Here is a 25,336-nt window from a genome sequence, read left to right as displayed (position 1 = left end):
TGAATGTGGTCTCTCTCAAAATGTCTTGTTATGTGGTACTTTAGTTCTTGTGACGATGTTAGATAAAATGTCTATGTGATGAGATGAAGTGAGGTGAATGATGTAGGCATCATGACTTAGCATTAGGCTACTATTGACTTTCTGACAATATGTTAGAAGGAGGATCACCTGCTTCTGGACCACAGTTGACTGTGGTAACTGAGACCACAGAAAGCGAAATTGTGGATAAAAGTAGGGGCCTTCCTATTGTATTGCGAGGACCCTCTGAGAGCCTGACGCACCAATGAGGGGCATCCTGGTAGTAGCCGTGGTTGAGGATACATGGTTACTACAAAGATGTGCTGACGCAAGGTGGAAATAAAAAATATCCTCACCTCAATAGGCCTGCCTGTTTCCCAGTGATGGAGCCCAGCCTAAAGCTGATGGGCAAGAAGAGCCAGTCAGTCTATAGGAATTGGTCTCCTGGGGTACAGAAAAGTGCAAAGAATGGTGGAGAATGTATTTAGATTGCTAAAATGGAGACTAATCAGAATATCCATCTAGGAAAAGTATTTTATAATACTGTGGAAAGAAGGAACAGAACACACCCTAGACCAGCCATTCTCAAACTTTTTGGTTTTAGGATACCCTTACAACAAAGTTTTTATCTATGTGGGTTATATTACCTGATATTTACTGTATTTGAAACTTAAAAAAACTGCTAAATATTTTCTTAACATAAAAATAACAAACCATTATATATTTACATAAGTAACATTTAAAAATTGAAAATTGGGATCCCTGGGTGGCTAAGCGGTTTAGCGCCTGCCTTTGGCCCAGGGCGTGATCCTGGAGACCCGGGATCGAATCCCACGTTGGGTTCCCGGTGCATGGAGCCTGCTTCTCCCTCTGCCTGTGTCTCTGCCTCTCTCTCTCTCTCTCTGTGTGTGTGACTATCATAAATAAATAAAAATTTAAAAAAATAAAAAATAAAAAAAATTGAAAATTGCCGTTTCTAGAATCAAGGTAAAAATAGTGGGAAGAGTGACATTGTTTTACATTTCTGTAGGTTTATTTAATATCTGGTTAATAGAAGGCAACTAGGTTCTCATATCTGCTGTTGCATGTAATCACTTAAAATATGTTGTTTGCTTGAACTTTATGAAGAAAATCCAGACTCAGATATGTTGGAAAAGGGAGAACCTTGTAGACTCTGAATAGATTTTAGAAACCCCCCAAGAGCTGTCACATCTCACTTCTTATTAGGTTTCATTAATTTTCTTCAGAGCACACCTCTATACTAGTCAGGTGTATGTTATGAGTAGTTGTTGTAGTAGTTAAACACATTGTATCTACGTCTGTGACAACAAACTTAGCTGTTCTGGCTTGTTAGTACTTAGTTGAGTGTGGTGTATATTCATTCTCTTATTTGACCATGTAAACACATCCAACTGTGAGGTAAGGGCTCATTGAGACATCTGGACAAGCTCCTTCCATGTTCTCTTTCCTCTTGGAAAACATATGGTAAATATTTTTTGACATTCTTAATTTTGTTTTTATTTATTTAATATTTTCATGTAAAGAAAGGTGACTACCAAAAGTCATTAGGAAAATGCATTTTTTTTTCTTACACTGCAGAATGTTGGCTTTAAAGGATCCAAATCATTCCAAAATAGATTTCTTCAAGGCCCTGAATATGTTCTTTTTTTTTAAATCACTTTTTATTACATTACCTGTTTTTATTATATTGCTCCTTTTTCCTAGTGATTAGAGTTTTTCAATGATCTTTTCCTTTGCTTAAGCCAGGACTTACTCAGGTCTTTGTTGTCACTTTTATGTTGAGCCTATGGTCTCTTTAGAATTTAACAAATTCATAAAATTATTGGAAATGTAAACTTGTTGCATATGTTTGTGTATTTGTCTCATATGTTTTAATGAAATTTTATCAATGTGAAGGCATTGCCACATCTCAGCAATATTTGAGATTATCATTATGAAGAGTTCTCTCCCATGGAGTACTTGTTATTGATGACATGCAGAAACTATCACAAAAATAAATCATTTTTACATGGGATTAGTTTCTAATTAAGGCAAATGTACTATTTAAATGTAATTTTTTTTTTCCCAGTGAAGATTAATGAAGTACTTTACCTCTTCCCCAAAGGAGCTACTGCTTTCTGGCATGCCAGAAATTGATGTGAGCGATTGGATAAGAAATACAGAATACACAAGTGGCTATGAAAGAGAAGATCCAGTTATTCAGGTAAAATCTCTCTAGAGTTGAGAATGAAGTTAAGTTTGCTACTTAATTTTATAAGCTTTTCAGCACTATTGGATGAAAACCTACATTAATTAACAAAGTAAAATTTTTCCCTAAACTTTTCTCCTGGGAATATTGCATCTGAAAACTTTGTATGAAAGCATTTTTGATAAATGAGTTTCATAGAATAAAATATGCTTTATGAATATTACATATTCTCGGGTATTAACAAGTCTACAATTGCACTGAAATATGAGTTAAGTTTTTTTTGTTGTTGTTAGTGGTTCTGGGAAGTTGTGGAAGGCATTACTCCAGAGGAGAGAGTTCTTCTCTTGCAGTTTGTTACTGGCAGGTAAGAAGTATTTTTATGCTAATGTGGAGGGAGATTAATGTGTTGCAGTTTTAATGGCTTAAATAGTCAAAATGCATTATTACTTTGAATTGTCAGTTTCTACCTCCTTTTCCATTTTTTTAGGTTATTAAGGGTTTATTTAGCCATTAAAGATAAACATATGGTAGTGCTAAATAAATATTTAATGTATAAAAAATAAACTATTTCAATCAGGACAATCAGCAGTACAATGCAATCAGCAATACAAAATACAATATATACTGTATTTTGTAATTTGATAATCTTTTCATTGTGTAGGTAAGTCAGAGATAGTGCCAAATTTTTAATATTTTTAGGTTGCTGGACAATACACACATACACACACATGACATATATAATATCCATACTCAGCAGTTTTTCCTCCAATTGTTACCATTTTTTTAAAGACTTTATTTATTTATTTATTTATTATTTATTTATTTATTTATTTATTTATTTGAGAGAGAAGCATGGGTGGGGGGAAGCCTGGAGGGAGAGGAAAAGAATCCCAAACAGATTCTCTGCTGAGTGAGGAGGCTTGATCCCATAACCCTGAGATCATGACCTGAGTTAAAACCAAGAGTCAGAAGATTAACTGACTGAGCCACCCAGGCGTTTCTCTTGCCAGATTTTAAAGTCTCAAGATGCATGACCTAAAATATAATTTGTGATACCACATGTCTTTGGAAAGTCTACTTTTGGGGCAGCCTGGGTGGCTCAGCGGTTTAGTACCGACTGCTGGATACCCGGGATCGAGTCCCATGTCGAGCTCCCTGCATGGAGCTTGCTTCTCCCTCTGCCTGTGTCTCTGCCTCTCTCTCTCTCTCTGTCTCTCATGAATAAATAAATAAAATCTTTTTTGGAAGTCTACTTTTAGGCTGATTAAAGCTTTAGAAAACTAGATGATTTTTAACCTCCTTTAACTTTCTGAAAGATTTTTTAAAAAATCTAATTTTCGTTCTTAGTATCTTACAGTTTCATCTGTGCTGTTCTCTTTATGGGACTCATAGTTCCTTTGTTCCACTATAAATGTACCTCATTATTCTAGTAAAGTTGGAACATACATGAAATTAGAACAAATAAGGAATACCACTCCCTGCTAGCAAAACTACTATAAGTAATTTGATGTATTCACTTCTGTATTTTTTTCTGTTTATTTTAAAAACATAATTGTGAGCATATGTCTCTATAAAATATATATAATATATATATGTAATTTAAAGTCCACTATTTCCTTATTTTAATAGTAGCCCCATAACCATTATAGAAAATTTGGAAGATGAAGAATATAGATAAAATAAAATGAAAATCCATTAAGTAATTAGATATAATAGTTTAACATTTGCTTTATTTTCTAAGTCCATTAACTATGGAGTTAGAAAAATACTTGAAGTCACACTGTACTACACTATACCTCTAATTTTTTTTAACTTAAATTCAATTTGCCAACATACAGTATAACACCTAGTGCTCATTCCATCAACTGCCCTCCTCAGTGCCTGTTACCCAGCTCCTCATCCCCCACCCACCTCCCCTTCACTCTTAAATCTCATTTTGAACAATAAATAAAACATGAATAATCATTCAGGGTACCTGACTGACTCAGGAAAGCCTGAGACTCTGTATCTTAGGGTTGTAAATTGGGGCACCCCTCTGGGTATAGAGATTACTTAAAAATAAAATCTTAAAAAAAGAGAGAATATGAATATTCCCAGATCATAGAATAAAGATAAAAAGAAAACCTTGTTTTAGTCTTGTGTTTTGGTTTTTTTGGCTTCTTAATGCCAAGAAATACCCAGAGATTTGAATAATTTAATGAAAAGACTTAAAAATTATATATTCCATGTAGGAGGGTTAGACAATTTTTTTTTATTTTTAAAGATTTACTTATTTATTTGAGAGAGAGAGCAAGAGTGCAAGAGTAGGGGGAGGGAGAGGCAGACTCCCTGTTGAGCAGTGAGCCTGGTGCCATATGGGGCTCAACCCCAGGATGCTGGGATCATGACCTGAGCCGAAGGCAGATGCTTAACCCACTGAGCAACCTAGATGCCCCAGGGTTAGACAATTTCCCTTTTTTTTTTTTTTTAAGATTTTATTTTTTTATTCATAGAGACAGAGAGAGAGGCAGAGACACCGGCAGAGGGAGAAGCAGGCATCATACAGAGAGCCTGATGTGGGACTCGATCCAGGGTCTCCAGGATCACGCCCTGGGCTGCAGGCGGCGCTAAACCGCTGCGCCACCGGGGTTGCCCGGGTTAGACAACTTCAATTTTTTAAAAATTTTTATTTATGATAGTCACACAGAGAGAGAAAGAAAGAGAGGCAGAGACATAAGCAGAGGGAGAAGCAGGCTCCATGCACCGGGAGCCCGACGTGGGATTCGATCCCGGGTCTCCAGGATCACGCCCTGGGCCAAAGGCAGACGCCAAACCGCTGCACCACCCAGGGATCCCGATAATTTCAATAAAAAAAAAAAAATCACTTCTAATATCAGTGTCTCAGAATTTTCCCGACATACCTAAACTTTTACTTTTACTTTTTTTTTTTTTATTAAAAGATTTTATTTATTTATTCATGAGAGAGAAAGGGAGGCAGGGACACAGGCAGAGGGAGAAGCAGGCTCCATGCAGGGAGCCCGATGTGGGACTCGATCCCAGGTCTCCAGGATCACACCCTGGGTCGAAGGCAGCACTAAACCACTGAACCACCCAGGCTGCCCTACCTTTTTTTTGTTTTGTTTTGTTTTTTAAGTTTTATTTAAGTAATATCTACACCCTACTTGGGGTTCTAACTCACAACTGCACATTAAGAGTTGCATGTTCGGGGATCCCTGGGTGGCGCAGCAGTTTGACGCCTGCCTTTGGCCCAGGGCGCGATCCTGGAGACCCGGGATCGAATCCCACGTCGGGCTCCCGGTGCATGGAGCCTGCTTCTCCCTCTGCCTGTGTCTCTCCTCTCTCTCTCTCTCTCTCTGTGGGACTATCATAAATTAAAAAAAAAAAAAAAAAAAAAAGAGTTGCATGCTCTTCCAACCTAGCCAGCCGAGTGCCCCATAGATTTTAGTTTTTAAAAACACCATTCCTCTTTTATAGCTTTTAATTTAGCAGTATATTATTAAAAATTGTTCCATTTATAGATCTAATCTTTTTCATGGCTGCTTATTCTTCAGTTTATGGACCTCTCTTAATTAGTACTGTCCTTCTTTGCTAAATTTTCCTGTTTATAAATAATGCTGAACAAATAAGGAATTCTTGTACTTATACACTTGTGGGCCAGTTTGATTATTTATATAGAAAAAATTCTTAGAAGGGAAATTTTTGGATACAAAAGTATGTAAATTTTTATAACCTGATATATATTGTTCATTTACCCTTTTAGAAAGGTCTCAGTATTCATATCAACAGGGAGTCAGGGGTCTGATTCCTTTTACTCTGTCAATTACTAGATGTAATAATTTCTATTTTCATCTAATTTTTTATTTATATAATTTTTATGTAAATTGCTGGTCTTAATTTGAATGCATTATTCTATTGTAATTCATTTATTTATTTATGAAACATCTGTTTATTTGGGAGTGGGTTGTGGAGAGGGAGAAGAAGGAGGAGAGAATCCTAAGCAGACTCCCAGTTTGATCTCACAACCCCGAGATCATGACATGAGCTGAAATCAAGAGTCAGATACTTAACTGACTAAGCCACCGAGGCTCCCCTATCGTCATTTTTAAAAAATTCAATTCTAAATGTTGTTTATGTGGGATATTAATTCTATAGGTACTTTTCCTAGTTTATCATTTGCCTTTTAAGTTCATTAAGTTAAATATACAGATTTCCATGTAATTTAAAGTATACATGTATAAAATTGAAGTGATTAATTTTGTAAGTTGATATCAGTACTTTGTGGTTTTTAGAAATCCTTCCCCATTCTCTCAAGGTTTTATAAATATATATATATATTTGTATACAATATATACAAATATATTGTATACAAATATATATATTTGCATTTTTCTGTAGTTTCTTATAATTCCTATTTTTACATTCCAATTTTTAAGCCATCTGGATTTTATTTTGGTTTATGTATTGAGGTATAGAGCTCTTACTATTTTTCTAAATGATAATATCTAAACACCATTCAGTGGATTATTATATCCACCCCACCCCTCACCGCCACCATGATTTGGTTGGTATAAGTCTTTAAATTGCAGATAACAATTACAATTACTCAAGTTCTCTGGTACTAAAAATGTCTGTTAAGTTGCTGCTCTTGTAGAATGAAAAACTCTTATATTAGTAATACAGAGTGCGTCTCCCAAGTCAATCGTATAGTCCTTGTTAGCAGTACTGAAAAGAATTGCACTGTTTATTATTTAACTGGTCATGAAGTATAGCCTGTGAATCCATTTAAACCAAGGTGAATGATGTGAGTAAAAATAGAAGCCAAGGAAGCTGAGGGGAACAACACAGAGCTAAGCTTCAACACCATGCTGAAGAAGCCACCATTCAATACAGTCTACAGAGTCCTTGTTTTGAATTCAGACTAAGTTTTAAGCTTTTTTAAACCTTAACTTTCATTTAGTATAGGCATAGAGTTTGCCATTCTAAGCTTAGTATTTTTTTATTCAACCCTTTCTGGAAAATTCTGATTATCTATTTGTTTATATTTAGATGTTAAAATATCTTTTTCTATTATCCATAGTTTAGTGCAAACTTACTAAAAAGTCAAATGTGTTCCAATTATTAAATCCAAGAGAATCAGTGCAAAAAAAAGTAATTTTTAAGTTTTTTTTAAAGTATTTTTATGGTGTGACATTATTTTGTTGGTCTATCAGTCTCTGTTAATTAAATGATTTACTCTATTTTGTCCTTAACCCTTAAGAATAATGAAAATCAGACTTGATTTGTGTATAAAATTTCTATTTTATATGCATGTCGTTTATAGTAACTGTAATTTTACATTATATAATCCAAGTGTCATAATATCCAACCAAAGACCATTTCATTTATTTTTCTCACACATGCTAAAGCTTGATGAGCCGTCTTAGCGTAAGATTCACTGCTTATTCAGGTATTAGAGCATGGTCATATTTGTAGTTTAGAAGAAGAGTAGTTGGGCAGCCCGGGTAGCTCAGTGGTTTAGTGCCGCCTTGGGCCCAGGGCCTGATCCTGGAGACCCAGGATCGAGTCCCACATCGGGCTCCCTGTGTGGAGCCTGCTTCTCCCTCTGCTTCGGTCTCTGCCTCCCTCTCTCTCTGTGTCTCTCATGAGTAAATAAATAAAATCTTTAAAAAAAAATTTTAGAAGAAGAGTAAAGTTTCAGGGATTGCTAGTGAATATCAGTTTACAGTATAATTTTAGTTTAGATCTTAAAATTGGGAAACCTTCTGATTTTTAACCTTATTTTTAAAAATTTAGTACACAAAAAACCTTAGATCAGTCATTCTGATATTGAAATACTGTGTATTAATTTGTGTAAGAAACAGTGTCAAGTCTCATTTTCTCACCTTACCATGATAAAATAGTGTACTTTTAAATTCTACCTTTGCAGGAAGTTGAGAACAGCTTGGCTTTTTATCCCTTTTCATTTTTGGTTGCCTTTATTAAAGTTTTAGGCAAAGGTTAATATGCATGGACTAGTGTTGAATTTTATTTCAGTTTACCGACATGTCCAGGTCTTCTTTAGCTATTCTTTTGCCCTATGTAGGAATTGCTCATGCATGAATGTTTATTAACAAGACTTTTTTTAATAGTCACTTGGATTTCCAAGGTAATCTCAGGCATTTCATCAGTAAAGCATTTAATAGCAACCAAATGACTTCCCAGTGATAAAAGAAAACTGCTGTTTTTAGAGATTTATTTATATTGGATTGTTATTATTCCTCCTGTGAACGTATACATACCATTTATGAGTTTAAACAGAAAATCTGGGGATCCCTGGGTGGCTCAGTGGTTTAGTGCCTGCCTTCGGCCCAGGGTGTGATCCTGGGGTTCCGGGATCAAGTCCTGCATCAGGCTCCCCACATGGAGCCTGCTTCTCCCTCTGCCTGTGTTTCTGCCTCTCTCTCTCTGTGTCTCTCACGAGTAAATAAAATCTTGTAAAAAATAAACAGAATCATGGTGCATATTTCCACAGTTTTTATGTATATGTGGCAGAAAATAAATACCATTTTTAAGTACAGTTCTGTGATACTAAGTACATGCACATTGTTGTGCAACTATCCAACTCCCAAACGTTTTTATCTTCTTCTGCTGAAACTGTCAACCAACTAAACATTAACTCTTCATACCCCTTCCCTCCAGTTCTGGGCAACCGTAATTCTATTTTCTGTCTCTATGAATTTGACTACTCTACGTACTTCATATAAATGGAACCATACATCATTTGTCATTTTGTGACTGGCTTATTTCACTCAGAATAATGTCCTCAAGGTTCATCCACATTGTAGGATATGTCAGAATTTCCTTCCTTTTGAAGGCTAAATAATATTCCAATGTATACATATATACCACTTTTGCTTATTCCTTCATCAGTGGATGATCACTTCAGTTGCTTCGTGAATGAATAATGCTGCTATGACTTTTGGCTTTTGTGAATAATGCTGCTATGACTATGGATGTACAAATCACCTTTTTTAGTTTCTATTTTCAATTCTTTGGGCTATATATATAATTCTATGTTAATTTTTTGAGAAACAGCCATATTGTTTTCCATAGCTGGTGTAAATTTTACATTCCCACCAGCAGTGTATAAGCATTCCAATTTCTGCATATCCTTTCCAGTACTTATTTTTTGTTGTGTGTTTTTTAAGATTTTTGTGTTTTTCTTTAAAATGATCATCTGAAGGGTGCCCCAGTGGCTTAGTCAGTTAAGTATCTGACTCTTGATATTTGGCTCAGGTCATGTTCTCAAGATTGTGAGATTGAGCCCCATGTCGGGCTCCATGCTCGGTATGGAGGTTGCTTGAGAATTCTCTCTCTCTCACCCTTTGCCCCTTCCCCTGCACACACACACACACACACACTCTCTCTAAAATATTATCTCCCTTTGCCCCTTCCCCTGTACACACACACACACACACACTCTCTCTCTCTCTCTCTAAAATACATACATACATACATACATACATACATACATACATATATGTTTTTTTAATTTTAAAAGAAGATCCTCCTAATGTGTATGAAATGGTATTTGTGGGTTGGGTTTATATTTTCCTAATACTAGTAATGTTGATTGAGCATCTTTTCATATACTTAAAAGCCATTTGTGTATCTTCTTTGGTGAAATGTCTATTTGGGTCCTTTCCCTATTTTTGAATGGGTTTTGTTGTTTTTCGTTGAGTTGGAGAAGTTCTGTTTATTTTCTGGATATCGATTCTTATCAGACTTATGACTTGAAAATATTTTCTCCTATTACATGGGCTGCCTTCTCACTCTGTTGATGGTATCTTTTGGTGCACAAGTTTTTTTTTTTTTTTTTTTTTTTTAAGATTTTATTTATTTATTCATGAGAGACACACAGAATGTCTCTCATGAAAGAGAGGCAGAGGACACACAGGCAGAGGGAGAAGCAGGCCTCATGCAGGGAGCCTGACCTGGGACTCCATCCCAGGTCTCCAGGATCACACCCCGGGCTGAAGGTGGCGCTGATATTATGGGGTCTTTGGAACAGAAATGTAAAGGATATTCTAGTTTTCCCACTGTGAAAAACAAAATAAAAAACAAAAACCCTTTGACCTATTGGGGAGGAAAAATTTTTCTTTACACTTCAAAGTTACTCTGCTTGGTGTAAGAATTAAATTGACATGGATAGATTAATAGGAAGAAAATCAATTTAATTCATATGTTTTGGAGCTCATAGAAATATGAGTCTCAGAGAAGTGACCAAAGTAGGCAGGCTTGACACTTTTTAGACAAAAAGACAATGCATCTTTGAGGAATTGAGAAGACAAAGAAGTTTGTGCTTGGGGTAGTATATTGTTAAAGAAGTGATGAGGTTTGTTTCTGCGGCTATCTCAGCCCTGAATCCGTCTCTAGTCATAGCATGTTTCTTCACCTCCAGGAACAGTAAGAGTACCTTTCACGTGGGAGCTTTATTTCCTGCTTTCAGGGAGACAGGAAGATTAAAGTGTCCTTTTTTCACTGGTTGTTAAGTAACTTTAATTTAAAATAATCAGTATGCAAAAAAAATAAAATAAAATAAATAAAATAAAATAAAATAATCAGTATGCAAAAAAAAAAATATTAGTACGCCTAAGTGGCATATTTAGGGATGGCCTACCCTGAACCCTATCAAACCCTAGATTCTTAGATATTTTTTCACAAATTGAAAAATCATTTGGATTATGTGTAACAGACTTTCTGTGGCTTGAATTAATCAAGCAAACATTCATGTATTCAGCAAATATCTAATGAATGTCTGTCAGATGCCAGTTTTTAGTAACCCCAGGAGTACAGATACAAATATGACACATTTAGATCCTCAGATTAGTCCCAGTTTAATTGGGGAGAGACACACAGAAGAAAATAATTGTACGTGCAGTATGCTATGTACAATAATAGAGGTATGTGTGCAGTGGCCAATTGAAAGCATAGTATGGCTTGTAGAAATGTGGAAGAGTGTCTCCATGGAAGCGTGCTAACTGGCCACAAAGCATCTTTTAATAATGAGTTGGAGTTCTGCCGGGCCAAAGATGTTACCTTGTCAGTGCCCTGGAGTTGAATATATTCTTACTCTAACTTGTAATTTGTAATATATGTATCACAAAGATTTTCCTTTCATGATTACAAGTTATTAAGATATGAACTCTTAGTTCCAGGGTCCCACATGGTGGATTTGCTAACATCATGGGTGGAAGTGGATTGCAAAACTTTACAATTGCTGCTGTGCCATATACTCCAAATCTCCTACCAACTTCAAGCACATGGTATGTTAAATTGGCTTATTTAAATGCATTGTGAATTGTCTTGATTACTTTTGAAATGATTAAAGGTCTAACTATTATACTGCTACATTAAAGGAAAACCTCAACAGTAATCTCTTTTTAGCTTTTTGGAATCAGTGATAAATAAGTATCAACATAATTCATTGCCTCTTCTTTTATGGTAGGGAAAATATTTGAGGAAACGACCTACCTATAATTTTAGTTGAATGTCGTTCAAGTATCACTGAAGTTACACTGTCATAAGTATCACTGCTGAGTTATACCATCACTTCACACTAAATTCCCTTATTGCTTATTAATTTTAGACTGAAAGGAACTTATTTTCTTCCACTACATTTGCATGCTAAAGGAAACTGCAATGCAGCAGTTTTTTTTTTCTTTTTAAATACTACTTCAGGGTTTTCCAATTTGAATGCAAATTTGAGAGGGTGGTTTTATGTTAATTTTGAGTAGTGTTTTAACTGCTAGACAAAACAATAAGAAATTTCATAGATTTCCTTTTTAATGGTGGTATATTTTTCTTTTAAAGCATCAACATGCTCAAGTTACCTGAATACCCAAGTAAAGAAATACTCAAGGACAGACTTCTTGTGGCGTTACATTGTGGCAGCTATGGTTACACAATGGCTTAAAGAACTCTGAAAATTTCATCCGATTACTGATGCGCAATTCAGAGTGGCAGAAATAATTTAGGAAACTGTCAACAGAAAAGGAACCTAAATGCACCCCATAGGCAGGGCTGATGTTTAAAATTCATAAAGGATCACGCTTTCTACCCTCCCTTCCCGGTTCCCTTTTATGTTTTCTGTTTGCGACACAATTAGAAAATATAAAATCACAGTGGTCTTCAATTTAAAAAGTGCTAATTGAAAGTAGTAGAAATTGTCTTTTTTCATATTTCTTTACTCTTATCCAAGATTGTGTTAAGGCAATAATCTTATTCTACATTCCACCTCTACTATGTAACTGTCTTGTTAAAAGGGTGTTTTCTCTTTATTTTCCTATATATTAAGTTATATTAGGACATCCAGCCTGGTATGTTCTGTTGCATGTAAAGTGCTGTTTATATTTTGGAAAACTATTGTATAGAATGTATTAATTTAGATTGTGTATAAAGCCACAAAAATATGTATTTTCCCATATTGAATCTATATTGCAATGATGTTTTTTAGCTTTTTAATATTTTAATATATAATGTAAAGTTTAGACTGATGTGACTAACAGCTGATGAAATGACAATTTATATATTAAAGCTTATATTGTATGAATTATTTGCATCTCTCAGTGGTCAGTTTTCCATATATGTATTGTAGTCTCAAAGTTTTTCTTATGCCCTATTTTAATTTATATTTTAGGCAAAACTAAATGTAATATTTTACCACATTCGTTTTATTTTATCTGTGAGTTCTGTTAACATTTGAAGAAGTAATCTAATGTGCAGATTACAATTTAAATATGTAATTTTTTATTCTTGTTTTTTGTGATTAAAATACTGAGATCAGGTGACATATGTCTAATACAGAGCTTTGGGTTCTTAAATTTTACGGTGATCTAATCAATATTCTTTTGAAAGGATACACTTGAGTAGTTACAGCATACCTTTTAAGGGGAAGTGTAGGAATGCTTACATATTTAGAAGTGCTAACAGAGGAACTTACAATGTCTAGGACTTTGCCTTTGGAAACTAAAAGTACACTATCCAGTGGTATTGATGTTGGTAAAATGACTCATGCAGATTTTTTTCTATGAGTGGCTAGTCATATTTTCAACATACATTGACAGCTTTGATACGTTATAGAGCTTCTTGAATATATGTCTTTTGGTCTTTTGTTATTGCAGATATATATATATATACGTATATATACGTATTGATATATATATATGTAGAGAGAAAGCATTTCTGAACAAATTAATTTCAAAACTAGGAATTCTTTAAAAATGACAATTAGCTTTAAAATTAAGACTCAGATGCATATTTATGATAAATGAAGCTAATTAAAAATTTTTATTCTCAAAGTTCACTTGTTTAAGAGGTTGCCTTCTGGGTTTTCAAATAGGTAACTGACCACTTTAATATTACATTCCTTATAATTTAATGTTTACAAACATTTATTTCTGTTTTGTACAATACATTGGGCTTTGTCAGATTGGTCCTTCTGCAAGTATTTATGTAGAAGAGATATTAAAATATTAAAAATCTCATGGTATTTTACCCCTGAATTTGAATATTTTTGATACAAATTTAGCAAATTCAAGGTTTATTTTTTATGTTGTTTTTATCTTTTAACTATAAGAATGTAGTTAATATAAAATATTTTATATGGATTAAAAATACTATTTAAGCAAGAGGAGCAAGTCTTTTTAATATACTGTAGTCCTATAATGTCTTCTGTAAGTAGATGGATACGTTGAATGCAAAGTAGTATAGAAAAATGACTAGAGATTATTAACCCCTTTGGGTGAAAGATTACTTTTATAGGAAAATGACTCAGCCCTTAAAACATGTAGTGGTTCCATAAAATGAAGGAAAACAGGAACACAGCACTCTAAAGCAATAAAAGTATAGGACAAAGGAGCACAATGTAAGAACCCATTAATAAAAACATTTGAGCAAGAGTAGATTAAATTGATCACATAATTTGAAGGAATAGTGACCACGTAGTAAATTGATCACATAGTTTGAAGGAATAGTGACCACATAGTTAATAAACTCTTGTAGTTTGTCCAGAAATAGTGTATCTAATAGTGTGTCCAGCTTTATTTTTTTATTTTTTATTTTTTAAAGATTTTATTTATTTATTCATGAGAGACAGAGAGGCAGAGACACAGCAGTGAGAGAAGCAGGCTCCACGCAGGGAGCCCAATGCGGGACTCCAGGATCACGCCCTGAGCTTCAGCAGCCACTCAACTGCTGAGCCACCCAGGCATCCCGGAAATCCCAGCTTTAAAGTGTAGGTCACAATTTGGAGGCCCAGTAGGTGGTTTCCACTCAGTTTTGTTTGTCATGCCAATTCTAAAATTCTGAAATGAGTTGTCAACATATAAAAAATCCGGAAGTTTCATGCAGAAGTCTAGATTTTAGGCTTTTGAGAGATCAAGAAAACACTAACAATGTTGGGTATTGATTCCTAGAAGGCATAGTAGGTGCAATTGAGGAGAAGCTGCTTCTTTCAGTGACTGAATACGCTCTTCAGTCTTCTGTTTGCCTGTCCCAGCCTGCACCCCTGGTTTATGTTACCTTCCTGGCCATTGACAGCATTAGAGTTTGCTTTAAAGAATCTATGTTTAAAAAAAAAAAAAAAAAAGAATCTATGTTGATTGGAAATGTTTCCCTGGAGTATAAATTGGCACAAATTCTTTGGAAGGCAATTTGGTAATGCCTTTTTATTTGAGAGAGGGAGCAAGCACACAGGGAGAAGCAGACACCCCCCCCCCCCCCAGCAGGGAGCCTGATATGAAACTTGATCCCAGGACTCAGATTATAACCTGAGCCAAAGAATGGATGAAGAAGATGTGGTTTATGTATACAATGGAATATTACTCAGCCATTAGAAATGACAAATACCCACCATTTGCTTCGATGTGGATGGACCTATAGGGTATGATGCTGAGTGAAATAAGTCCATTGGAAAAGGACAAACATTATATGGTCTCATTCATTTGGGGAATATAAAAAATAGTGAAAGGGAATAAAGGGGAAAGGAGAAAAAATGAGTGGGAAATATCAGAAAGGGAGACAGAACATGAGAGACTCCTAACTCTGGGAAACGAACTAGGGGTGGTGGATGGGGAGGTGGGTGGGGGGTGGGGGTGACTGGGTAATGGGCACTGAGGGGGGCACTTGATGGGATGAGCACTGGGTGTTATTCTATATGTTGGCAAATTGAACACCAATAAAAAATAAATTTATATATAAAAAAAGACACTTAACCGACTGAGCCACCCAGGCACCTTGGCAGTGTGAAAAATTTTTTTTTAATGTACATATACTCTGACTCCATATGAATTCTAAGAATTTATCTCCTGGATAATCTTGCTCATGTACATAAAGATATTTGTACAAGAATATTTCCTGGGGCACGTTGGTGGCTCAGTGGTTGAGCATCTGCCTTTGGCTCAGGTCGTGATCCTGGGGTCCTGAGATCCAGTCCCACGTCGGGCTCCCTGCATGGAGCCTGCTTCTCCCTCTGCCTATGTCTCTGCTTCTTTCTGTCTCTCATGAATAAAGAAAAATAAAATCTTAAAATATATTTCCTGAAGCCTTGTTATAGAGAAAAATGGGAAATAATTTAAATGTCCATCAGTGAGGGGTTACTAATAAGTTACAGCCATACAACAGAATACTAAATAGTATTTACAAAGAATAAGATGGACTTACACATACTGATATGTAAATTTTTAAGGTATGTGGAGTGAAATAAGGCATATAGGGAGTAATTAGTGTATAAATACACATCGGGCAGATTTACACAAGAATAATTTCTGGGCTGTGGATCACTGCTATATGTGGGAAAGCATATAGACGGGATGAAGACTTTTTCATTATATAACCTTTATTTACTATTTATCTAAATCCTATGCCTGTGTTATTTTCTATGTGATATATGTAAAAAAGAAACGCTGGTGTCTTTAATCGAGGAAAGCAAGCATCAGTCGTAGGTTTTATTGGATCTATAAAATGCCGTAGCAGTAGCAATAAGCACTATTTTCATGACCACAAAACTTACTCTTTTATAATGTGGTTAGCTTAAAGTAAGTCTCTTTCAGTCCGATCCCAGCAGCAGTGTGGCAATGGCTCTCCTGTCTTCTGACTGTCCTTGTTATTTCCCTTTCGGTACCGGAAACGTGGCCTCTGGGTGTGGCAGTCTCTGATGGCATCATCAAAGCGTTTGGTGACATGAGGGGTAAGCACGGTAAGTCCTCAACACCAGAGGAGGTGAGGAAGCGCAAGAAGGCGGCACTCCTCTGCCCGAGCCAGGACAAGGACAACGTCAACCTGGAGGAGCGCAAGCAGATCCTGGCAGGTGACATGGGCCAGACTGTCGACCACCCCTATGCCACCTTTGTCAGGATGCTGTCAGACAAGGACCGCCACTGTGCCCTCTGCGACACAACCTACGAGACCGAGAGAGCAAGAAGGAGGACACCTCGGGTTTATCTTCTGGACACCTGAGCCTGTACCCGTTAAGAGCAAAATGATCTATGCCAGTGCCAAGGATGCCATCGTGAAGAAGCTGACGGAGATCAAGCATGAGTTACAAGCAAACTGCTAGGAGGGGGTCAAGGACTGTTGCAACCGGGCAGAGAAGCTGGGGGGCCGTGCCGTTATCTCCCTGGAGGCCAAGCCTTTGTGAGCCCCCTCCAGCGCTCTGCCTGGAGCATCGGGCAGCCCCAGACCTGCACATGGGGGTTGCAGGCGGCCCTTCCTGCCAGACCTGAGGGGCTGGGGAGATCCCAGCAAGGGAGGCCAATCTCTTCACCTCAGTTGCCAGACAGCCCTCTCACCCCCTGGGCCTTCCTCCTCCGTCCATCCCTGATGGTTCTGGCCTTCCCAAGCTGCTTTTGATCTGATTCCTCTTGGGTTGAAACAGACCAAGTTTCCCCCTGTCACCCCAGTTTGAGGGGGGGCTGTATTTTTTTTTTTTTTTTATGACACTCCAATTTCCCACCTGTTCCTTTTCTCATGCTGGTAACTTTTTTTTTTTTTTTTTTTTTAAGATTTTTATTTATTTATTCATGAGAGAGAGAGAGAGAGGCAGAAACACAGGCTGAGGGAGAGGCAGGCTCCCTGCAAGGAGCCTGATGTGGGACTCGAGCCCGATCCTGGAATCACACCCTGGGCCAAAGGCAACACTCAACCACTGAGCCACCCAGGCATCCCCCATGCTGGTAACTTCTAACATCAATAGTGACTCTGTGCTTGTCTGTTTAGTTCTGTGTATAAATGGAATGTTGCAGAGAGGACCCCTCCTTGCACTGCCTGGTTCCCCTTCCCTTCTCCCCTGCTGGTGGCCACACATGGAAGCAGGAGCGGTAAGGGACCTTCAATTAAAAAAAACCACACACACGCACACACAAAATAAAATAAGTCTCCTAATTAAAGTCTTTTGCAAACAAATAAAGGAATGCTCCTTTGCCCACAAAGCTCTATTTCCACATTGCCTGTTAATTAGCACTGTTTATAGCTCTCTAAAATTCTACCAATTAGACATTTATTTGAATTTATATTTTTTTCTCTGATTTTCCTTTTTTTTAATAGCACTTACTTGATATGGGAAAATCTGGAAAGCATGGATTCATGTACTAACTGGGAAAAATCCATAAATTACAAGTCTACTACTCAACGGTGTTATTAGCTTCCAGTCCTCATGTATTTTTTCCATAAATGAGTTCATAAAGAACATAGCATTTAGTATCTTTTTTTTATTTATTCAGCATTATATTTTGTATATTTCTCATGTCATTTCAACTTACTTTTAAACATTTAAAAAATATTGGCATAATATTCTATCATATAAATGTATCATAATTTATTTGACCATGTCTCTAAAATTTTTAACATCAATTTCTAATATTTTTGCTTTTATAAGTAACAAATAGTCTCTTTCAACACTAGTTATATTTTAACAATGGTAACATTTTCTGGGTTATTTGTTGAGATGTCCATCAATTGCTCCACAGTTGTGGAATTACTATTGGAAGATTCAAGGAAGGGCTGTTGACACAGTAGGTAGGACCAAATAGCTTTGTTCCAGCAGCACAATTAGGGCCGTGTGCCCTACCCGAGTGTAAAAAAGGTTAGAGAGGTAGAAGGATATGACAAAGGTAAATCAATTTTAATCATTACTTACTTCAGTCTTCTTTCCAAGAGCAAGAGAGGAAACTCATCTACATGACATAAGCCTCCTTCTCAGGACCCAGAACTTGAGCATTTAATATTATGTTATATAGTCCAGCTTTGTGGACAGTTACTTACACTCTTATGGGTTAAACTAGAAACCTAGCTTCCATTTGCAAAGTTTTCCACAAATGGAGTTAAAAGCTTTTGTCAAATAGTATGTGTATAACAGCTATCTCTCTGAGTGGGTTTTTAGCTAACAGTAGAATTTTGCTGATTTTCAGCACAATTAGGCATATTAATACGTATCAGTAGTCACTATTTTTCTCATGAAATATGCTCCTCTGTTCTGTGCACATCCACAGTGGTTAGGTAACAAAATTTACCTCTAAAGTTAACTAGCAACAAATCTCAATTTTACACGTTAGCTTAAGCTATCTTAATGTGGAGAGATTTCTGTTAGAATGTCCTTTGTGAAACTCTTAAGTACCGGGTTATGGTTACATGCCTACTGGCCAGGTATAAATGGCACAAATGCACTTATTTAATTAATAATAAGCCCTCTCAATTTACAGATGAGAAAATTGTGGAGATCAGAGAGGTGGTGACTTGCTTAAGGCTTCGGGGCTACTTTACTACTAGAATTTAAAGCCCTTCTTTTACTCCATGCTGTCTCTTTATGACATAACTGCATTATAAAAAGACTCTTTTAGAAAAACACCTGCAGCCTATTAACAGTCATGTAAGACAAGCCTGTTGGGAAACTATAACTTAATAAGCTGATAGTTAAGAGTGATTAATAGGACTATATTTCTTCTCTCCCACTGTGCCACAATAAGCAAGGGTGGGTACTTTACCATCTCAAGATGAAAAAGAACAGATGTATTGTCAGATCATAGATCATGGGTAGTCATTAAGTTTTATTATCTTTATAAAAATGTTCAATTTCAAGCATACTTGGTGCTTGGAAATATGTTGTGAACCTAATGTTGCAATACCATTAAAACCATAAACTGAGAATATGATGACTATTATTGTATACTTGTGTGACTAAATTGAGTCTAGTTGAGTGAAATGGAGGGCGACTCATCCTAGGTGAGTGCTGGATACACAGTAGAGACAACTTTCCAAATGAATTCAACAAATTCCCTTTAAATTATTCAACACTGGTTTGGGGACTGGGTCACAGTCCCTACCCTCAAAAGGAAATAAAATTCGGTTGGGCAGATGGAAGGCATATTTGAAACATTTTAAAACTGCAGTATAGCCTATGATTAAGTGTAAAAACCAGCTACAGAAGTGTATTAGTGAAGGGGAAGAAGAGTTTAATATAAACTGAGTATCCAAGGTAGCTTCAAATCTTTGGCCTGACTGAAATATTAAATTGCTCTGTAAATTTGGAGGTAAATAAATTGATCACCCTGTTGATTGAATAAATTACTGAAAAGCAGGTTAAAAATGATAAACTTAACAACATAAGGCTAATATGTAGCAGTTGGGTTCTCAGATTTTTACTTAGTGAATTATTAGCTAGCTTGGTTCTAGATTCTAGTCATTCCTTGAGAATTCTGATTTAGTAATTTTAATAATTTGGAGACTCTTGTGTCCATATTCCAAGCATATTGGAAGATGGCTCTATATTTTTCTCAGAGTGTGGCAATATCTGATTCTTTTTGAAAGCTTAGTATAGGAGTGGGGAGGAGTGCTTAAAGTGATGCCCGCACAGTATACTCATATAGTATTTCTCTTTTCCTCAAATCTTAGACACCTGGGTGGCTCAGTGGTTGAGCGTCTGTCTGCCTTCTCCCTCTGCTTGTCTCTGCCTCTCTCTCTCTCTCTGTCTCTCTCTCTGTCTATCTCTCATGAATAAATAATCTTTTTAAAAAATCTTAGAGGAAGAAATTGATATTCTCATTCAAATTCCAAAATTCCATATGTATAGCCAACCTGACATCTTCACTTAGATGTTAATGAAGAATTTAGGGACACCTGGGTGGCTCAGCGGTGGGCCCCTGCCTTCGGCCGGCGGGGGGCCTGGAGACCCAGGATCAAGTCCCGCATTGGGTTCCCTGTGTGGAGCCTTGCTTCTCCCTCTGCCTATGTCTCTGCCTCTCTTTCTCTGTCTCTCATGAATGAATAAATTAAAAAATCTTAAAAAAAATCATCTAAAACTTAAATATATCCAGAGCGGACCTCTTGTTTCTCCATTGTCTCCCTCCCCATGTCCACCTGTCCCCCTACACGTATCTTTCCTATCTCGGCAAATGGTCACCATCATCTACTTCAATGCTCTGAGCTGAAGACCTACAAGTCATCCTTTATTCTTTCCCTTTTCTCATCTTCTACATCTGACCCATCACCAACTCAGGTTGAGTTTACCTTTTCCATATTCTTTAGTCAACTTCTATTGCCCTGTCCAAATCACCATGATTAGTTTCTTGGATTAGAGTGGTCTAACTCAAAGGGAGGCAGAAGGCATTATGGTTAGGAATAGAGGCTCAGAGCTGGACTGCCTGGATTTGAATTCCAGCTTTCCTACTATTAGCTGTTGTTAGAAGTTCAGCTGAGCTGGGGAATGTTGGGGTAGATGTTAGAGTAGCTGATTAACGGAACAAGCCAAAAATGAAAGAGTTAAGCCTTTAATCACCTGCTGGGATGGTTATATGCAGGAGTCTAAAACTGGAGAAGCCACTGACTCCCAGTGTTTTATCTCCCTCGTGGAAAGGCACACTAATCCAGAATCAAGTGCATCAACACAGACATGGGAGACTTCTCACTGTTGCAGGAGTCCTGAACTAAAGGCTCCAGTAATTTTATGGACCCTGTGGTTGAGCGGGGAGATGGTGAAGGAGATGGGTTAGGAGTGAAAAGCTATAGGGAAAAGTCAAAGTGGAACAAAACATTTGCAAACATCTCCACTTCCCCTCAAAAGGAGGACTCAGCAGAAGCATCTGAAGGCTTCTGCCCCATGCCTCAGATAAAGAGAACCAGAAATGAAGGCTAGGAATGCAAATATATGAAAAGCATGACTGAGCAGGGGAGCCTGAGTTGTTGACTGCAATGCACTAGCTATGCGCCAAGTCTGGGTAGGGAGCAGCAGCCTCTTCCCACGAGGCCTGCCAGGGAAAGCTTTTGTAATTCCCCATGGGCACATCTGAAAAATCACATCTAGGTTCTTAACCAGGAGTCAGGCTCCTCAGCTGTGTGACCTTGGGCAAGTTTCTTAACTGCTCTCTGCCATTTATTTATTTTAATTTTTTTTCTCTCTGCCATCTATAAAGGAAACAAAGTTATGAGAATCACATAGAGTATTGTTAGTTTTCTATTGCTGCTGTAACAGATTACCACAAGCTTAGTAGCTTAAAACCACAAAAATTTATTCTCTTAACAGTTCCTCAGGTCAGAACATTATTGAAATAAGGGTGAAAAATCATGATTGCATCAATAAATGTAGAAATAAACACTTGATAAAGTTGAACACCCTCCCCACCCCCCTTTTTAAAAAGATTTCATTTAGGGAGAGAGCACATAGCAGAGGAAGAGAGAGAGTCTTGAGCAGACTCTGAACTGAGCATGGAGCCTGATGTGGGGCTCCATCTCACGACCCGAACCAAAATCCGGAGTTGGATGCCAACTGACTGAGCCACCCTAGTACTACAAAGTTCAATCCCTTTTGATGAAAACGGACATAATTCAAGATTTAAAAGAATTCCTTTGATTTGTATTGTATCAAAAATTTGTATTGTATACCAAAAATTTTAGAGCAAATATTATGTTAATGGGGAGACTTTATTCTCATCAACATCTGCCCCAAGACAGGAATACTCAATATTTCTGTTAATGTTTGACATAATATTGAAGGTTTGGCTAATGTGATGTAAAGAAAAGTTACCAGGATGGGAAAGAGATAAAATTACTTGCAGATATGATTGTGTACAGAAGAAATAAGTGGATTGAACAGAACAGCTATTAGAACTAATGGGAGATAACAGTGATAGCATTTGTCTTTATCAGCAGTAATCAACCAGAAAATTTAAGTGGAAATTAGATATCACCTACAATAGCTGATAAAACTATAAGATAAGAAATAATCTCTCAAAAAATGCAAAAGAAGAGTTCCCATGTAAAACCTTAAAAACCATTTAAAGACTACTACTTGAGAGTGGGGAAAAACTTTTAAGACCCAAGCAACTGAAACTTTGAGAGGAAGAATTGCTTGCTACAAAATAAGAGGTTCTTTCATTTGAAGGACATCATGGAGAAAGGTGACAGATTGCGAAAAGATGCTCATAATGTGTAAGTCCAATGAAGGTTTCACATATAGAATATATACGAACAAACATGCTGCATATCAACAAGAAGAAGACAGGAAACCCAGTAGACAAATGAGCAAAGAATTTGGTTAGGCAATTCACAGATGGAGAAGCCCAACTGGCTGACAAGTATATAAAGAGATGCAAATCAAAACAGTCAAATTTCAAATAAAAACTAGGTCCCACATCAGAATAGGAAATATTAGAAAATAGAAAATACTAAATTTCAGTGACCATGTGAGAACTGTTATTAAGCCTTGCAATTTAGAGTGTTAACTGGTGGGTCTGTTCTGGAAAGAATTCTTGAAAAATTTGGTTAAACTAAATATGAATGTGCCTACGGCCCAATTGTCTGGTGCTTCATATTTTCTAGAGGAATTTCAAACTTTTCCATAGAGGGACATTATTACTTTTTATTGTGGCCTTGTTTAGGTTAGACATCTGTATTGCTTCCAGTTTTTGTTTTAAAACATTACTGCTATGAATATTCTTGAATGTCTACATATGTGCCAGAGTTTTCTTTTTAAAGACTTTATATATTTATATATTTATTTATTTGACCTAGAGAGCACATGCAGGCAGAGAAGCAGGCGGAGGGAGAGGGAGAAACAGACTCCTCACTGTGCAGAGAGCCTGACATGGGGCTCAATCCCAGAATCCTGAGGTCACCTCCTAAGCTGAAGGCCGATGTTTAACTGACTGAGCCACCCAGGTGCAGAGTTTTTCTGATCCAGTTTTTCTGGATCATAGGGAATGCACATCTCTAAATTTAATAGTTGATCCTACTGTTTTTCCAAAGTGGTGATATTATTTAATATTTTCTTTAGCCGTGTAGAAGAGATGTGATTACTCTTAGATTCTAGTTAACACTTCATATTGTCAGACTTTAAAAATTTGCCATTACAGTCAGTGTGAAATATAATCAGTGTGATTCTAATTTTCATTTTCCATATTACTTAAAAGGTTAGCAGCATTTTGATAATAGATTGTCCATTTGTGCTTCTATGAAGTACATTGTGGTAAAGAATATAATCTGTATGATACCAATCATTTAAAATTAGTTGAATCTTAAAACAATGGCCCAGGATGCATTCAGTCCTTGTAAATTCCTGTTTACGAAGAGGCGTGAAATACTTCACTTTTTTGGGTAAAATGTTCTCTATATATTTATTAGGTAAAGCTTGTTAACTGCATTGTTCCAATCTTCCATATGCTTACTGATATTTTTCTGCTTGATTTCGTGAGCTATCAATCCCTGGGGGCTGAGGTGTGTTAAAGTCCTCAGCTCTAGTGGTGTGTTTATATATTTCTTCTTGTATTTAGGTTTTGTTTTATATAGTTTCAGGCTATATAGTGTAGAGTTTGGTTTGGAATTTTTATATCTGATGTTGAATCAACCTTTTCTCATTATGTAGTTTGTCTCAATGCCTTTTGTCTTAAAAGTCTATTTTGTCTGATAATATAGTCACATCAGCTTTATTTTGGTTATCCGCACTGTATATATATATTTTTTCATCCTTCTAACTTTAACTATTTGTTATCTTTATGTCACAGGATTCTTTTTAAAGCAGCCTATAAGTGAAATTTTTTTTAAAGATTTTATTATTTATTCACAACAGACCCAGAGAGAGAGAGAGAGAGAGACAGAGGCAGAGGCAGAGGGAGAAGCAGGCTCTCTGCAGGGAACCCGATGTGGGACTTGATCCCGGGGCCTCTGGGATCACTCCCTGAGCTGAAGGCAAACTGAGCCACACAGGCATCCCTTATAAGTGGATTTTATTTATTTTTACCCAATCTGATAATCTTTATTTTTAAACACATTTTTCGTTAAAATTTACACAATAATTCATATATTGTATTTATTTCCATGTGCTAGCTCCTTCAGGAATTCCATTTGAACTCTTGTAGATATTTCCACTCTGCTATCTCTTGTATATTTTCTATATGCTTGTGTCTCTGTTCCACATAGACAAATATTCTGCAAAATATTCCGCAAAATATTCTGATTCATTTTCCAGTTTATTCTTTCTTATGCTGTGTCTATTCTTTTGTTTAACCATCTTTTACACTTTAAGTTAAAAGTATTTTATTTTTCATTTCTAGTTCTGTTTGGTTCTTTTTCTGAGTCTTCCTTTTTGTGTTCTAGTCTTTTGTTCCTTATTCGTATTTTAAATTCCCAGCCAACTAGCTTATTGGGAAAATGAACCCAAGGAACAGGAGTGTGAGCTTAGAGAAAGGGAAACCAAGAAGGCGGGAAAGCCAATATTAAGGGTGCCCCTGTGGATTGATCTTCACTGTGGGCAACTGGAACCCAGTTCTATCAGGACCTTTTGAAGAGCTGGTATCTCAGAATTGTCCACTAAAAGAGTGGAAGATGAGAGCATTTTTCCATTAGCTTTCATCCTCCACTGGTCCAAGTTTGCCCCAGGGATGGCAGTCTTCCATCCTTTCAGATGTGTGTGCATGAGTGCCTAGTTAATTTCTGAATACATCCTAACTGACATCAGAGGAGCCCAGGGGTAGAGAGCAAGAGATAAGTGGTACCGTTGAAGCAAAACACTACCAGATTACACCTGTCATTCTTGATTGCATAATCGCACTATCTGGTGTCTTCTGGGGTCCAATTCTTATGGTT

The 25,336-nt window shown here is 36.7% G+C and overlaps 1 protein-coding gene and 1 pseudogene across 5 annotated transcripts in view; both read left to right on the top strand.

The window, feature by feature from the left end:
• The window catches only part of HACE1 (HECT domain and ankyrin repeat containing E3 ubiquitin protein ligase 1), a 107,890-nt gene extending 94,130 nt beyond the window's left edge, over positions 1 to 13,760 (top strand). For all 5 annotated transcript variants that reach the window (XM_038554813.1, XM_038554816.1, XM_038554814.1 and 2 more), the window contains 4 exons: positions 2,144 to 2,242; positions 2,521 to 2,591; positions 11,419 to 11,532; positions 12,080 to 13,760. In XM_038554813.1, coding sequence (XP_038410741.1) covers positions 2,144 to 2,242; positions 2,521 to 2,591; positions 11,419 to 11,532; positions 12,080 to 12,182 — 387 coding nt within the window. In that variant the 3' untranslated portion in view covers positions 12,183 to 13,760. The remainder of the gene's footprint in view (positions 1 to 2,143; positions 2,243 to 2,520; positions 2,592 to 11,418; positions 11,533 to 12,079) is intronic.
• Positions 13,761 to 14,661: 901 nt separating this feature from the next.
• Positions 14,662 to 17,310, top strand: LOC119876899 (annotated as a pseudogene).
• The last annotated feature ends 8,026 nt before the right edge of the window (positions 17,311 to 25,336 follow it).

This window comes from Canis lupus, chromosome 12 (genome assembly GCF_011100685.1).
Source record: "Canis lupus familiaris isolate Mischka breed German Shepherd chromosome 12, alternate assembly UU_Cfam_GSD_1.0, whole genome shotgun sequence".
Classification (NCBI taxonomy): domain Eukaryota; kingdom Metazoa; phylum Chordata; class Mammalia; order Carnivora; family Canidae; genus Canis; species Canis lupus.
Note: the sequence above shows the minus strand (reverse complement) of the source record. Positions and strands in the feature narration are given on the sequence as shown.